Here is a 16,215-nt window from a genome sequence, read left to right as displayed (position 1 = left end):
ATGGGTGAGTGTGCCTGGCCCCGGGATTCAGCAGCAGCAACAGCGGTAGCGGCATAGAGAGGGCATGGAATACAGATGCGGTTTGAAGATGATGGTAATGGATGTCAGGTGGATGAATGGATGGAAACGCGATTCGATGAGGTTTCTTGATAAACATCAGCCAATCCCTCTTCGAGCTGCATCCAAGCATCCAAGCATCGCCTGGCATCTACTTGACATCATCATCATACCTATATAATACTCATCTTGCTTCCCACCTGCAGCCTTACCCCGCTGTTGCTTCTTCTCTCTTCCAACTATCTTGTCGAATAAAAGAAATGTCAAAGCTAATAAAATCCTCTTTGCGAGCTACAGCTGTCGAAAGTGAAATCTCGCTCCCCGAGTCCCCCATTCAGTCTCCTAGTGGATCACCTCCACCTATCCCAGTAGCAGCTCAGTCCACCAACCCTAAGCTGGCAGCTCAGGCTGCTGCCCAGGCAGATGGCAAGAACATCGTCAGGCGGAAGTTGACCGGATATGTCGGTTTCGCCAACTTGCCCAACCAGTGGCACCGAAAGAGTGTCCGTAAGGGATTCAACTTCAATGTTATGGTTGTTGGTATGTGTTATTTTCATTTTTTCATTTAAGCTTAATTTTAGTCGTGGCCCCTTTTTGGAAACCCCTGAACATTTCAGAAAAGAAAAATAAGGGGGAAAAAAGCAGAATGAGATGCCCTCAGCTACTCGCGTCACTGACGAAGAACAACGACTCTAATTCGGTTAATTGCAGGTGAATCTGGACTGGGTAAATCTACCCTCGTAAACACCCTGTTCAACACCTCCCTCTACCCACCAAAGGAGCGCAAGGGACCTTCGCTCGACATTATCCCAAAGACCGTGTCCATCCAATCCATCTCTGCCGATATTGAGGAGAATGGTGTTCGTCTGCGTCTTACTGTCGTAGACACTCCCGGTTTCGGAGATTTCGTTAACAACGACGAGTCATGGCGCCCTATCGTTGATAACATCGAACAGCGATTCGATGCTTACCTAGATGCGGAGAACAAAGTCAACCGTTCTAACATCATAGACAACAGGGTACACGCCTGTGTTTATTTCATCCAGCCCACTGGACACGCGTTGAAGCCCTTGGATATCGAGGTTATGAGGAGACTGCATACCAAGGTCAACTTGATCCCTGTTATTGCAAAGGCCGATACTTTGACAGATGAGGAGATTGCCGATTTCAAGAAGAGGGTATGTTTTTGATATAAATTTGTTTTATGTCCTGATCGTTTGGCTAATAACTTGTAGATTCTTGCGGATATCAACCACCATCAGATTCAGATCTTCGAGGGGCCCCGTTACGAGCTGGATGATGATGAGACGATTGCCGAGAACAACGAAATCATGTCCAAGGTCCCCTTTGCAGTAGTCGGTGCCAATAGCGAGGTCACAAACCCTGATGGTCGCAAAGTTCGCGGTCGTCGTTACCCTTGGGGTATCATTGAGGTGGACAACGAGGAGCACTGTGACTTTGTCAAGCTCCGCCAGATGTTGATTCGCACGCACATGGAGGAGCTCAAGGAGCACACAAACAACTTCCTGTACGAGAACTACCGTTCGGAGAAGCTTACCGCTATGGGTGTTGCCCAAGACCCGAGCGTGTTCAAAGAAGTCAACCCGGCTGTCAAGCAGGAAGAGGAGCGAACGCTCCACGAGCAGAAGCTCGCAAAGATGGAGGCGGAGATGAAGATGGTGTTCCAGCAGAAGGTTGCGGAGAAGGAAAGCAAGCTCCGGCAATCGGAACAGGAGCTATACGACCGCCACAGGGAGATGAAAGAGCAGCTCGAGAGACAGAGGATCGAACTCGAGGAAAAGAAATCCAGGGTCGAGAGTGGAAGACCTCTGGAAGAAAAGGGAAAGAGGAAGGGTTTCTCACTACGTTAAAAGGAACTAATTACCTATTTTGTGATACCCGGTTAGTTCGGAGGGGAGTTGTTAAGTGGATGATTGGTGGTGGTAGTAATTGTAGCTTCTTGTCTTTTGTCCTCTCCAAGAGAGAGCTGATGGATAGTGAAGCTGGAAACTTGAAAATTCTACGAAAGCCTTTCTTCTGTTATTTCTTTTATGCTGTTTACAAACACAACCCCCTCCTCCGCAGCCTGAGGAGGGGCTATTTTACCTTTCCTTGTCTTTTGTTTTTTTCTTAGTCTTTATTTCCCTCCCCCCCCCCTTGATCCGATCTAGCCTCGAATGTCCACCCTCTTTTTTTCTTCCTTTTCCTTTTCTTCTCTTCGTCGCTGGATTTAAAACCGTGCTCTTATTTGAATATTACTATTTCTTTGTAGTGTTGAATCAGAACTCTCAATTCTCCTTTGTCATCTTTGTGTGTTGAAACTATCTATGCAAGCGTTGAGCAAATACCTGCACGGTGGATAGTTGAGTTGCGTTGAGCAGAGTTTATGTTGTTGGGATATTTAGGTGGACGGATGGCTGGGGCGTGTTGTAGGTTAAGGGTGGGAAGGTCAATACAATTAGCAAAAATCGTATTTTTAAAGTTTAGTTTCTCGCCTCGGTTTTTTTTTTTTTTTTTTTTTCCCTTCCTTTCCTCTGGGACCGGGCCCGTACTGTGTTCGGTGCTTGTCGAAGGGAATATACGGTGTTATTATGAGGGGTATTAATTATCAAGGCTTGTTTTTGTAATGTAAAAGTGGTTACGCTGCCTAATTCGATTCTTTGACTTTCGATGTTGAGTCGATAGGATTGGTGGCGGTAGTCCCTGGGGTTAAGGTTATTATTGAGTAGAAATTGACTGGGGTTCGAAGATATAAATTGTCTAATCATATTCACGGACTTTGATCCTTACTAGATTAGATGTCTACGACCATCTTGGGTAGTGATACTACAACCAGTATAAACGGTCGAGTGATATTTCGTGCAAATATACTCTGACTTTGATCAAGGATTCTATTATTCATAGCGGAGCGGACACCATGACAACCGCTCAAATTCATATAACTGCTGAGTTTGAGGACTTCGCTGACACTGTCATTTGGACTGAAAATGGAACCGGGAAGCTGCTGTGTAATTGTCACTACTTTGATTCGCAAATTTGATGCTCCATAATCGACTTCCCCGTAACCCAAAAAACCCAGATAGCTGGACCTGCAAGGATAAAGGAGATTGATAATACAGAGAAAGCGAGCTTGAAAGATTCGAAGGTTTTGCCGTAACACTCCGGCGCCCTATCTACCACATAATTCACGATGACCCCCTTATGGCTGATCACGGAGTATGAGCCTAGAAGCATTAGAAGAAAGTTGAACGGAAGCCAGATCGTAAGCCACGCCCGCTCGGAGAAGGCACTGTCCCCTTTTCAAATCGGGTTAAGACGCCCATGAGGATGAATGGCCCGCTGATGACACCAAGTCTAAGGAATTGGCAGATGATTTCTAACACGGTATCCCTGGTGTATTTCCGACGAGGTAGGAAAGATCCAAACGTTTCAAGCTCCTAAAATCGTCCCTAAATGTCAAGTTGTGTTTGGTGTGCGCATGGGTGGTATTGAACCTTACCATATGACGATAAAATAGGTTATTGGGTTTATTGACAATATTGAACTCCCAACCGCCTCTTTCTGCTTGTTCTGGCGAAACATATGTTCTTGAGCCTTTTCTTGGGGGGTTTGGTTCGGGTTTTTTGATTCTACCAACTGTGCCATTGAATTCACAGCCTTTACTTCTTGCCTCGTCCATAAGATCAGATTCTAGCAAGTAATAACATGGATATTCTGGAGAGCAGATAGCTGCCAGGAGGTTGAGTAAAGACATGAGGATAAACGGGATTCCAACAAAAGTGTAGGCGCCGAAGCCAGCAGTATTGAACTGAGTCTTGCTGTTTTGGTAAAGACTTATCGAGGAGTAGACAATCTGAATAAGGGAGATCGCAGGTTTGACGAAACTGTGATTGCAAGGAAGTTCAAGCTTGAACTTTTTGGAATTTTGTGCATTCTCGAGGGAGAGCTCCTCGACTTGATATCGACCAAGTGCATAAAGGGCATACTCATCCGTCGTGCAACGGTTTCCGTGAACAGTCCTCAAGTTGATCTTGCGGCAGGTTTGTTCTAGCACGAACAGTCTATAGTCTGGTTCATGGAATTAGTATCAGTAGTGTTTATGTCCAAACTGTGTAGCTGGGTGTTAACATGTTTGTAGACTTACGGAAGCGACTTTTCAAGCTAAAAACGGCTCGCTCATGGGTCACATCGCCTGCTGTCATCACCACTATTCCACGGATTGGCTTCTTATATTGCCAGTTTTTCCCGACAACGCAAAGAGCTTCTGCTCTTGCTGCTTGTTGGAGTGGATCTCCTACCCAAATCGCGCCGCGCTTGATTATACGTAGTGCTCGCCCAACACCATAATAAGGCACTATCAATGAGAATAATGCCACCTCCAGATATTCCCTGATGCTAATTCCAGGAGAAGCTGGAACAGTCGCTGTATGAGCTAGGATGTTCACAAGGAAAAAGAGTCCAACATCGGTCCATTTCGCGTCGCGGCAGCTCAGGGATTCGTTGGACATTGTCAAATTCAAAGAGAATCGATGAATCTAAAATCCATGGTTACTGGCTTCCTTTTATCTTTCTTGCACTTTTTGAGCGGCTGAGGGGTTAGCACTGGGCGAGTGAGAAACAAAAAAAGCAATTAAGTGGCGTATTCATCCTACGTATTTATTTATTTTTTTTTTTTTTTTTTTGTTTAATTCATTGATTGCATGCAACCTTACAGTTATGGCGATTTCATCCTACGTATTGTTATGTGACTGCTTGCCCATTATCTTTATTTTATGTTATTCTAGGAGTGAGCACTCTCATAAAGTTGAAGGTAAATACTTTCCTTTTTCCATAGTTAATAACCTCTTAAGTTGAGTATGAGGTTGGGGCGAAATGTTGCCCACTGCAGCTCTGCGGTTTGTAGGAACCACCGAACTAATTAAGGTTAACCTTCATATGCATCCAACGTATACCCCCGGTACATAGACGGTATATCAAATAGAAGTACGTAATAAAGATTTTACTCTATGTAAAAGTAGCTCCAATTCAGACCGGTTATGCTTAACTTAGTCTCGTTCACAGATCTTCCCGCTTCACGGTGGGCAGAAAGCTGTTCTTGAGAGAATGGCTTAAGTTGCCTTAGTCTTAATATTAAGAAGACTTTAAACTAGTGGATGATACTACACTGCTTCGTGAAGGTTAAAAATATTCCCATCAACCATTCTTGGGATGAGGTGATATTGCTGTTTATAAGTGACAACTGGTGTTCAGATAAGTTGTTAAAATTGCATTTCTGGTTCAAGGACGAGAATTTCAAAAGTCTATAGAAATTAATGATCCTATTGACGTGTATTGTACATGAGTAGACTCAAGGTATACTTGAGGGCAAAAATAATATCAATCTTAATAATTGACTATTAACCTAATTAGTCGCTGGCTCAAGGTTCTCCCTTGATCCGCCACACCCCGCCATTGATCCGTCACACCCTTCCTTATCTGATCTGTGCAATCAGCCAGCTACGGATAAGTTTAAGAAGATGTAGAGATCTTCATAGTCGTTCTGATTGAGAAAAATCTTTGCTGATTGTAGATAGGCTAGGTCAGGCTTGAGGTTATGTATACCTCATACCCAATGGCATAAATCATAGTATTTTATTCTGTTGACCAAGACCTTTAGCTCACGAGTTTCAACCATTGCTAGTAGAATTCAAGAGAATCCCAGTTGTCTTATTGATGGGTAGTTGATGTTGCCAGCCTTTATCATCCTAACGGGATCGTTGTAATCTCATAACACCGTTAGTTATAATTAGAAGGAGAAAGTCGGCGCATCCTTGGTAGGGTTGATATGATGTTAACTGGCTAGATAAATTAGATGGATCGAAATATAATCAAGAGATGAGGAAATGCAACATACTAATGATGAGCAATGGATTCATGTTGAGCCAGATTGTGACGCCTGGATTTTAGTCCCATTACTTATCGAGTATCGCTGAATATAATCTGCTATAGTGCAATCGACTAATAAAAATATTTGAGACTAGAATTTTAAGATGAGAATGGTATATATAGAAACCAAGCTTATCAGATGGGGTACTTTCGTTCTGACTAGCAGAACTGCACGCCCGCTTGGATGGTTAGTGTATTGTGCCTGCTTTGCGCGCTGCAACCGCAGCAGGAACCACAGACCAAACAAGCATTAGGCATATACCACATCTAACTTAGTGGATTAAATTGTAGTTTTTTTGTCTGACCAATTGATCGATGGTTGATTCTAGCTCGGCTTTTGCTGTTGTTCTGTTCTATATGTTCTGTTCTGCCTTGGTGTTCTGTTTGAAAGTTTGTTTTGCAAGTCTGTTTAGAAATCGAAATTGAAAGTGTTTTGAAAGTCTGTTTGGAAGTCTCTTGGAATGCCTGTGTATGCTGTTCTGTCTTTGAAGTAACCGTGTTGCTTGTTTGACTAAGTTGATAGGGATAAATAGGAAATGATAGTGGTAATGATGGCGGTAAGAGTTTCCTAGGATGATTTTATCTCTGGTTAGTAATTTTTTGATCAATAGGAATGAAGTTTCCTATACACACTCAATGGCAAGTAATCGTGATGAAGACTCAAGCATAAGCCTAGGAGTGGTTTATTCTACACGTGTCAACAATTCCAATGGTCGAGTTTTAGAGTCTGGGACTTATATCAGTTGTTAGAAGTAGTTCTTTTTTCAATAAAAGTTACTGCTGAGCCGTTTTACCATTGTAAGTTTGTTTCCCCGTGACTGAGAGTATATCCCATATCGACATCTGTTCGGTAGGTGCGCGATAGAGTACCAGAGCGTAAATGCATAAACGGACAACCGCATAAAGACCGAGCCAGGCTGAAACTTTTTTTACATAAGGATGTACCATAATTAATAAATATCTAGATGTAAATAAGTGGATAAAAGGTTGATTGAATAAGCGGTTGATAGTAATTTAAAGGAATAAGGGGTATTGATGAGATATATATAGGGCTACGAGTGAGATACGTAGCTCACTCGGCATATAGCATTAAAGTTTCTGACACCTAGATAGTACCAGAAGAGGCCATAATTACAAGTAAACTCCTTCTATTACAGTAGGACACATACCATGCTTGTGTTCGGCTTGCGCCAAATGTTCTTCTCGTTAAAACTCTTCATTCTGACTTGACATGATGTGACGAGTGATAACACGTGAACAGTTAAACGTCAGGTAGGTTTTCCTGAAATAACACCTTACAGTACGATACAGGGACGAAAATGGAGTATCAGATATGAAAGGTTGGAATTATCAGAGTATATCAAAGCATGTAGCTAACTCGATTGATTATTTGTTTATTTATGTTACTACTTGAGTATTTATCAACAATCTATACATAGATTAGAGCTCTATAGTTTATACAGCCCGGACAGCAACGGCTCCGACAGACTGTAAGCTAATATCCCAAACCCAGGTCCAGTTTAATTAATATCCCCCCATTCAAGTTCCCAATTCGATTACGCCGGCCCTGACCCCATCCCAAATAAGATTTAATAAGGAAGAAAAAAGGAAGAAAACAAAAGCACCACTCATTTCCCGTCAAGCCCATCAAGCCCAACCAGACACGCCTCCACTACTCCCATAACCACATCCATACCAGCGCCCTCCTCCCCATTCTCAAAGACCTTGAGCTTTCCCGCGCCCCCACCGACGCCACCACCAACCACAAACCCTCCACAAGCGATCTTCAGTAGACGCAACGCGTCAACCTCGATCCCCATGTTCCCTCTCATATACCACCCCAGGCCCTCAAAAAAAGCACCATTCACACCAACTCCAGTGGCTAGAAGCTTCAACCCACGCCTATAGAAACCTTCTATATCCGCACGCTCCACTGTTACAGTGATAGCTTTCAATGATGTCCCTGCCGGAGGTGGAGGCGAGAATACGAGCTGTATACTCGTTCTCCCTCCTGTCCCACCCGCAGCCATAGTAGTCTCAAGCCATGACTCTAGAAGTGACTTGAGGGTCTCAGAGTCAAGTGGGAGAGGTAGCGCGAGGGTATCGAAGGTCGTCGAGAGGTAGTTGATTAATATCTCACGAAGCAATTTTGGTAGGCGGGTTAGCAAAAGTGGGAGAAGTGTTGTTGGGCCTGATGGAGTCATTTTGCGTCCAGGAGGTGGCGAGAGCAGGAAGGAGGTATAGGTTATATTTTCATATATGAATTCAATTACGACACCACGGGGTGTGTCTTCATCGTTATGTGAGAAAGGTTTCCAGGTTACTGATTTGGGGCGGCCTGCGCGCGTAAGCGTTGTGTCGGACTGGTCGTCGATTCGCACATTTCGCAGGATGTCGCCGCGGAGGAGGGAGAGGAGTGAGCGTGTGTGAAGCTTGGGGTCTTCAGAAGAGCCGGGAGCTGGAGGAGAGTCGGGGGAAATTGGTGGGAAGGAGTTGAGAGGTGAGAGGCGGTGGAGAGTATATGTTGTGTTGTAAAGTGGAGATGTCATTGCTGGTAGTTATGGCTGTGGATATGTCGAATTGAGGGGGTGATTTCGTGGGATGATGGTAGGTTGGTATCAATGATCAAAGTATGGGGGGGGGGACGCGTTGTGTTCGGCCCGATGCGGGAGTTGCCGTGCGGCTGAGGCAGGTACAGGAGATTAGATGAGATGCGATTGTGAAGATTACAGATTAAAGATTAGATTCCGGTTGATAGTAGATGACTCCAGACGTTGTGAGGGCCAAAACAAGAAAAACAAACAAACGTAAAGGAAGCAAAGCAGAGAAACCTAGGGAGGTTTTGTAACAACATTTGTCTCACTTCAACTGTCGTCACTCGAGTCTCAGGTGTTGTCTCCATTCACATGACACCATCCCGCCTGACACCAGGCATCGCTTTACATCACACGAGTTTAGGGGTATGATACACCTTAGTGTCTTTTGATGATAAATGTCTTTCTTTATAAGTACCCGGCAGATGCGGGCAGAAAGTCCAACAATTACCTACCAGAAAAGCAACGCTGAATATCTGTTCCTCGAGCCAAGCAGATGAACCAAGTGAGAGAGGGGTTGAATTTAGGTTACCAAAATTGGATTAGTACAGCTGCAGCCAAAGAATTGAACCGGCTAAAAAGGGTGACAGTAACAAGAGATCAAAACCAAGGCCGTTGATGGGAAGAACCCGTTACATGTGTTACATGTGTTGCGCTTTGAAGCCATTATCAAAAAAAAATCACGGCAGATGAACTGGAACAAAAGATTACAGAGATGTGTCAGGTCTTGCTGGGGATCGAACCCAGATTACGGGAATCAAAATCCCGTGTGCTATCCATTACACTACAAAACCCTGGGTCTCGCTAGAAAAAATAGCGCAAATTCAGGCTTTCGGATCGGTCGCTATGCTATGAATTACAATAACCGTGTCTGTACAAAAAGGCTCTTTTTCTAAGCTTTGCCCCTCCTCCAAACTTGTTATCTATGGTACCACAACTTATCGGGAACTGGAGGCTTCTATCAGTACTATGCTCCTGACAACATAGCATTTAGTAACACCCTTCGAAGAAGCATATTTGGCGGGCTCTAAGGTCTCAAACGAAATTACAATCCGGCAGTTCTTTATGCTGAGCTATGTGTGTACGCAATACACTTTTCTTAGTGCCAATTCGAATGATAGAAAATGGACTGTCACGTGGAGAGTTTCACCATGCCCAATCAGGTTAATATATAGCCGAGTGATAGTGTATGATCAGGCTTTATAAAGTCGAATTGTGACCTCCAAAATATCCTCCAGAAATGCAACCCCAAGACAAACCCAGCAGAAAAGAGTTGAAAATCATTGTTTATATAGATTTCACTCAAGATAGGGTTACATTCAGTTGCACTAATTCACAGGTTTGAGGAATTTGAGCAAGCATGTACATTGCCTAGGGAACCAGCAGAAAAGGCCATAATGCGTCCCAAAACAGCCGTATTAGTCTAATCGAACCTTTTTGGCATTGATAAGCTGCGATTATTGATACCTCAAGCCGTTGCGAATGCGGTTATTAGGATTGGTGATCGTCTCTAACGAGTGAGAATATATGATTAAGACGTTACACGTGAGGCAAATCAAGCCCATAGGATATGAGAACCACGCATAGCATTTTAAATAGTGAAGTATGCTCACTCAGAGTCGTGCTGGCAAGTACTGGCCGCCAAAGAACGTTCGTCGGTTGGTCGGGGTATTAATTAAAACGTTTTTGCTTCGCCCATCAAAAAATATTGCCAGCCCAAGTGTTGGAGCCAATTGTCTTCCTTATCAACTAATTAACCTTTCATAAAAGTTACGCCTCTCTATTATAAGATGGGTAGCATCGATAGACGAAGTGGTACCATACACATCACCCAAACGGTCTGTGGGTACAAGCCCAACCTAACAGCCCGCCCCCAATAGACATGCGGAGATTCATCTTGCATCGAAGGACGGGGCAACTCTGGCTTCAAGAATAATTATAGACGTGTAAGCCTGGCCATAGCCGGTACGAAAAGTGAGTATTCCCAACTATATAAAACACCAATACGATAGCGCGCAGTAAGATGTAGGAGTAATACAGTCAGCTATTGACGCAGATTTTACGGAGCTTGAATAGTTAACGAATGGTCTGCCATTCCCCAAGTAGAGACACCAGTGTAAAACGTTAACCATGAATAGCCTGAGTTCTTCAACGTACGGGCTCCAAAACCTACACATAAGTGAATTCCAAGCACAGGCCTTAGTACGCAATCCCACACCTAGTATTTGGACCATAACCTCGTTATCCAGATTAACCATGGTCCACGCCGGAGCATTCTCACGCATAGCCATGACCTACGGCCGAGAAACCACAAGTACCACCAACGGAATATATACGCCTTGCCCCCAAGCCATAAGCTTACGAGACTTCTGCACTTAGCTGCCCCTGTCTCCAAACTGAACACACCCCGCCCAGAACCACAAGCCAGCCAGCCACCCGTGTTACCAGCCTAAAGAATTAACGAACCTCACCATCAGTGATAAAAATTACACATCCTCATCAGATTCAGGCCAAGAACCGCAAGGCGAAATCTCACTGTGTATAGAAACCCTACGACGCGTAGCCTTAGTTTGCTCCCAATAATTGAGCTAGGCATCGTCGAAGTTTGCCCAACGGTTACGACGTATCGTAGTCCCGTATGATTGGCGATATATTGGTATTAAATATCGATAACATCGAAAATTCGCAATCACCTCAGACGTCTATGTAGCCAAAGGTGACGGCAACAAGATCGAACGCCGTCAAGTGTCTCGAACACACACAGCATACAACCCTACCAAGCACACTCATCTACCAAACTTATACACAACCGCCAAGAACAACCAAGCCAGCCTTCCCAACCTTAAAACGCCTCACCACCCACAACCAGCCACCTACCGCCACAGCACGAGTGACGCCCCATGATCCGCACTAACCCGATCAAGCACTACTAATGAGTCAAAGGTACATAACAACCCAGCTGTTTGTGCCGGTCGGAAAACGGTTTTGTAGTGTAATGGATAGCACACGGGATTTTGATTCCCGTAATCTGGGTTCGATCCCCAGCAAGACCTTTCGAACCATATTTTTTTTGACAATCACACTAAGCGCCCGCTATAAATTTTTTGCGAGTCCTATTATCATTTCGCTTATAAAAAAGGAAGGGTGGGGAGAGGAGAAACATTGCGGTCATGAAAAGCGGGGTTATCGTTTCTTAGCGGTGGGCAGAAAACATCTGACGAAGAAAAAAAAAATCAAAAGATGAGGTCCTGCCCGGAGTCGAACCGGGATTACAGGAATCAGAATCCTGGGTGCTAACCATTACACTACAGAACCTTATATTCACTGACCCAATTGCATTATATGTGCACTTTTCCGCTGTGAGATCCAACACAGGCACGGGCTGCGTCTTGGCTTTCACTTCGTTGAGCTGGTGGTTGTGGTGGTGTGCCTTACCATCCCCCTCCCGTGGATTGCGTAGGTTCCATATTCCTTTTTCCAACGTCCTACAACAACTACCGGCTGATCTCTAGATGGAGATAGACAGATTGACATCATTTTTCTATTTTGTTTTTTTCGGACAGTTAACTGTTTGGGTCTCACAGAAAACAACATGGGCGATAAACCGTCAAACACACAGCAAAGAGCAAGAACATCACAATCACCCAGAAAGTCACAATTCAATCCAATGTCATAAATGAAAGAACCTTTTATTCGAGCTATGTATTTATGCAACCAACCACAAAAGAAAACCGAAAAAGCCAAGCCCAACCCCCAACCTCGAGTGACACTCCATGATCGCCTTGCCTCTACGCCATACCTCCATTCACCCTCAAGTTCTGGCCATTCACCCATCCTGAATCAGGCCCCGCCAAGAAGCCCACAACCCTGGCAACCTCCTCGGGAGTACCGATTCTGTTCATCGGGTTGAATCCAGCAATCATCTTAACCACGGCCTCTGGCTTTCCGTTATAGAAGAGGTCGGTACCAGTGGGGCCGGGGGAGACGGCATTGACGGTGATGGCGCGCTTTCCGAGGTCCTTTGCGAGCACGCGGGTCATCTGTTCGATTGCGCCCTTGGTGGCGTTGTAGAGGAGGTAGTTTGGCGTGACGGTTGTGGCGGCGGTGAGGGTTGTGGAGAAGAAGATGACGCGGCCGCCGTCGGGGATGTGTGGTACTGCGGCCTATCAATCGAGAACTAATTAGCATCATATCAAAAAAAGACCAAACCAAACCAAACCCCTAATGAAGACGAGAAAGAAGAAGAAGAAGAAGAATTACCTGAGTAAGAAAGTATGGCCCCTTCACATTGACGCCAAACGTCCTATCAAAGTCCTCCTCCGTCGTTCCAGCCAAATCCTTCATCGGGAGCACTCCCGCGTTGAGTACCAAGATATCAATCTTTCCAAACTTTTTGACCGTCTCATCGACCAAGCGCTTGCACTCGGAAACACTGCTCACATCCGCGCGGATGGCGTGGGAAGTGGCGGCGCCAAACTGTGCGACAAGGGCATCGGCGGGGGCGCTATCGCGCGAGTAGTTGATGACGACGGAGGCGCCGGAGGCGTGGAGGTTCTCGACGATAGACTTTCCGATACCCTTGGAGGCGCCAGTGACGAGTGCGATTTTGCCGGCGAGAGACATTGTTGTTTGTTTGAGTGTTTGGATGTTTGTGGTGGTAGTTAAGGTAGAGGTGTTGGCTGAGGTTGTAGAGGCGGTGGTAATGTGAGGAGTGAGGAACGTAGTGGGTTTGAGTACTTTGTAGATGTAGAAGGAGAAGAGGAAGCTCGAAGTTTGTTGTATGTGTGTTTGTGAGGATCTGATTGATTGATGCTGTAGATTGATATGTCCTCCTCTGGAAGACACGAACTCTTATATACAAACACAAAAGCAAGAACCAACCTCAACCAACACCCAAACACTGTCTCCGTACGAGCACAAGCACTATCTCCATATTGCCCACCCACTAACCCCACCATCCACCACCACCACACAACTACAACTACCACAGCACCCAAACCCACGCCACACCCCTACCGCACTCCCGCCTCACTCTGTGCCCTTAGCTTCACTTCCACTTCCACCTCCCCCGCACCCCTCCTCTCCCCTCTATCCCATCCCTGCCCCACACCCGCATCTCTCTTCCCGTTATCTCCGCTCCCCCCATCGCCAGGTTCGACACTGCAGAAAACCTAACCCCGAGTACACAACTTCCGCATTCGGAGTTAAAAAAGCTTAATCCGCGCGCCCGTCTTCCCTTTTCGGCTTTGCGGCTTTTGTCATCCCCGGTGTGGGTTTGGTTGCTGTCTGACAGGGCAGGGATATTAGAGCTGGGGTTACACAAGGGAATGTTGGATCATATGATATCACTCGGAATTGGTACACAGAGTTAACCACATGTACTACTGCATAGCCGCCGGGTATTGACGTAGAGAGCCTATGGAAGCGCGTTTGAGGCGCTGATTCGTGGGGGCATGGTGTGTGCTGATGACTGCCCCAGAGGCACTATGTCTGGGGATCAGCAACGAGTGCGGCGAGGTAGCAGTCTACGTAGGTTTGTGGAGAGGTTATGATTAGTATTCAAACTCGTCTATGACAGACGGCTTTTAAGCCTCACAGACGGCTTTTAAGCCTCACAGCCGGCCGAAATCTTGATGTCACATCCTAATTCCAGCAGCTACTGACTCCAGTTTTTTAGAAACACTCCGACCGTTGCCAAGCGCGCACTTCTCGGTTTTACTTCGTACGGTAGCGGCCCCTAGCTACGCATCCCACTCCGTGGACCGAGCAGCCTCTGCGCAGCAACGCTGCTGCGTGTCTGGAGTTTAGACCTCATCAATCGCAGCCTCGGATTTAGGAACTGCTCTTTCCCACCCCACCTGTTCGTGCTGCACCTGCCGTCGTTGTTTGATCGCCATGACCGGCCAGCCAGTGCGCACCGGGCCCAGAAATACTCGACCCAACGGACCGGCCGGGGGGAGGCATATATGCATAACGCAGGGAACACCCCTCAACGCTATGACCCAGCACCTTCCAGCACCGAGTAAAACGTCTACACGTACAGTCTATTTAACAGGCGCGCCCTCAGCCATGTCCTGGCCTTCGGCCCTCTTGGGTTTTTGAATAAAAGACTCCTAACGTCCCCCACGTTCCCAACTATTTTACCCATCTCTTGCCCGACCCAGCAGCCTAGTTCCCGCGACCACGGTTCTCCCATAGCCTTCTCGTCCTCATGCGCACCGGGTCGTGTCTTGCTCTCCTCGGTCGGGTCGTTTAGCACGGGAATGAGTCGGGAAGTCTGTCTGGTGGGTCCGCGGGGACGGGGAAGGTCGCGATTGGATGGGAAGATGGGGGAGCGAAGGGGTTGGTGGTGCATAGTATTTGGATATCTATATACTCCCTCAAATATTAAGGCTGGCCCGGTAGGACCCACTTACATTTCTTGGGTCTGGAATTCATTCGATACCGGAGCTCGAGCAAATATGGCTCATCGTTTTTGTATGTAGGGCGATTTTTGGACCATAGAGGCCGTTGTCCACGGATATGAGAAAGTAGGTTTCCAGATGATGGTTCTTATGGTTTCAGCACGGCATATTGCTGTTTGCGATATTGATAGACTAGTCACACGTGCAAGATATGTCACTCACGGGCATACAAGCCGAGTCTTAGATAATGATCACCTTGCAAGCTTCCAGTACTGTAGCCATTGCACTTTCCAACGTTTTGGGTAGTACATAAACGCTTAAAGCGGCCAGTACATATGCCGCTGGAATAGGACTCGATATTTCCTTGCTCGTCTCTCTGTTTGATATATGTAGTTAGTGGTACATATGCAGAAAAATTGAATGTTGAACCCGCCCACGCTAAAGCCAGCCTTAATATCCCTCGAGTGTGAGACTATGAGTAAAATGATTCTGCCCTTGCGATTGATTTAATAAGATCGTACATCGAAGCCTATACGCTGGCTTCTGAGTAATATCACTCGCAGTACTAATACTCTCCCAAGTGCTGACTGTTGGGGGGGGGAAAGGTATAGTACCAGGGGTTACGGGACAATTAGTTGATTTTTTCACCCAGGAGTGGGCTAACTTGTCTTTAACTGAATCCCTTTGCCGGGAATTCAGCACCTTATCGCGACTAAATAGTGTTCAGGGCTCCGGGATCAATGCTCTTGCTTGCACGAGATACAATGTTGCCGGCCTTAGTGGTCTATTGAGACGTAATAAATGTCTTATGGGAAGAAAAAAAAAACAATTGGGACTTGAAAGATGTGAAGACTAAAGCTTTGGTGGTTGTATCGCTACCATAAACTCAAAGACCTATTATATGTAATTGAATGAAGGTTAAAGACAGCCTTGAAAGGGTAGGGAAAAAGGAAAGAAAAGATCGACTTTATCAATTCCAATGTTTGGGATGGTATTTAGACATGTGATTTCTGTCGATGTGTAATAGTAGTTCCGGTTTGATAGTTGGGATGTCGAAATGTGAGTTTGGCCTATTGGACAACTAGATCAAAGTCCCAGATCAGCAGGCCATGGGTCTTTTGTTTTGGCCTTGCCTTTTGGCAGTAAGGAATATCTGCTCTATGTTTCATTGGCTGAATAAAGCATGAGAGGTCATCCATGATCGTTACAGTCTGATTAATCAGTAATGCGGACCG

General features: G+C 45.7%; 5 protein-coding genes across 5 annotated transcripts; 2 read left to right on the top strand and 3 right to left on the bottom strand.

Moving 5' to 3' along the window:
• LAJ45_00231 (uncharacterized protein) lies at positions 1 to 1,928 on the top strand (the record flags this gene model as incomplete). Its single annotated transcript, XM_046109833.1, has 4 exons — positions 1 to 4; positions 355 to 597; positions 769 to 1,235; positions 1,293 to 1,928. 4 exons carry the CDS (start codon positions 1 to 3, stop codon positions 1,926 to 1,928), a joined length of 1,350 nt encoding a protein of 449 aa, XP_045976526.1.
• Positions 1,929 to 3,433: 1,505 nt separating this feature from the next.
• Positions 3,434 to 4,565, bottom strand: LAJ45_00230 (uncharacterized protein; the record flags this gene model as incomplete). The annotated part of the gene is made up of 2 exons (XM_046109832.1): positions 3,434 to 4,125; positions 4,202 to 4,565. 2 exons carry the CDS (start codon positions 4,563 to 4,565, stop codon positions 3,434 to 3,436), a joined length of 1,056 nt encoding a protein of 351 aa, XP_045976525.1.
• A 3,045-nt stretch (positions 4,566 to 7,610) lies between these two features.
• On the bottom strand, positions 7,611 to 8,531 carry LAJ45_00229 (uncharacterized protein; the record flags this gene model as incomplete). The annotated part of the gene is made up of 1 exon (XM_046109831.1): positions 7,611 to 8,531. One exon carries the CDS (start codon positions 8,529 to 8,531, stop codon positions 7,611 to 7,613), a length of 921 nt encoding a protein of 306 aa, XP_045976524.1.
• Positions 8,532 to 12,364: 3,833 nt separating this feature from the next.
• Positions 12,365 to 13,199, bottom strand: LAJ45_00228 (uncharacterized protein; the record flags this gene model as incomplete). The annotated part of the gene is made up of 2 exons (XM_046109830.1): positions 12,365 to 12,739; positions 12,837 to 13,199. The coding sequence occupies 2 exons, from the start codon at positions 13,197 to 13,199 to the stop codon at positions 12,365 to 12,367; spliced, it is 738 nt and encodes a 245-aa protein (XP_045976523.1).
• Positions 13,200 to 14,902: 1,703 nt separating this feature from the next.
• LAJ45_00227 (uncharacterized protein) lies at positions 14,903 to 15,286 on the top strand (the record flags this gene model as incomplete). Its single annotated transcript, XM_046109829.1, has 2 exons — positions 14,903 to 14,977; positions 15,062 to 15,286. 2 exons carry the CDS (start codon positions 14,903 to 14,905, stop codon positions 15,284 to 15,286), a joined length of 300 nt encoding a protein of 99 aa, XP_045976522.1.
• Between the last annotated feature and the right edge of the window lie 929 nt (positions 15,287 to 16,215).

This window comes from Morchella importuna (assembly GCF_003444635.1).
Source record: "Morchella importuna strain M04M26 chromosome Unknown Morimp01GS001, whole genome shotgun sequence".
Lineage (NCBI taxonomy): Eukaryota > Fungi > Ascomycota > Pezizomycetes > Pezizales > Morchellaceae > Morchella > Morchella importuna.
This window is presented reverse-complemented; position numbering and strand designations above follow the sequence as displayed.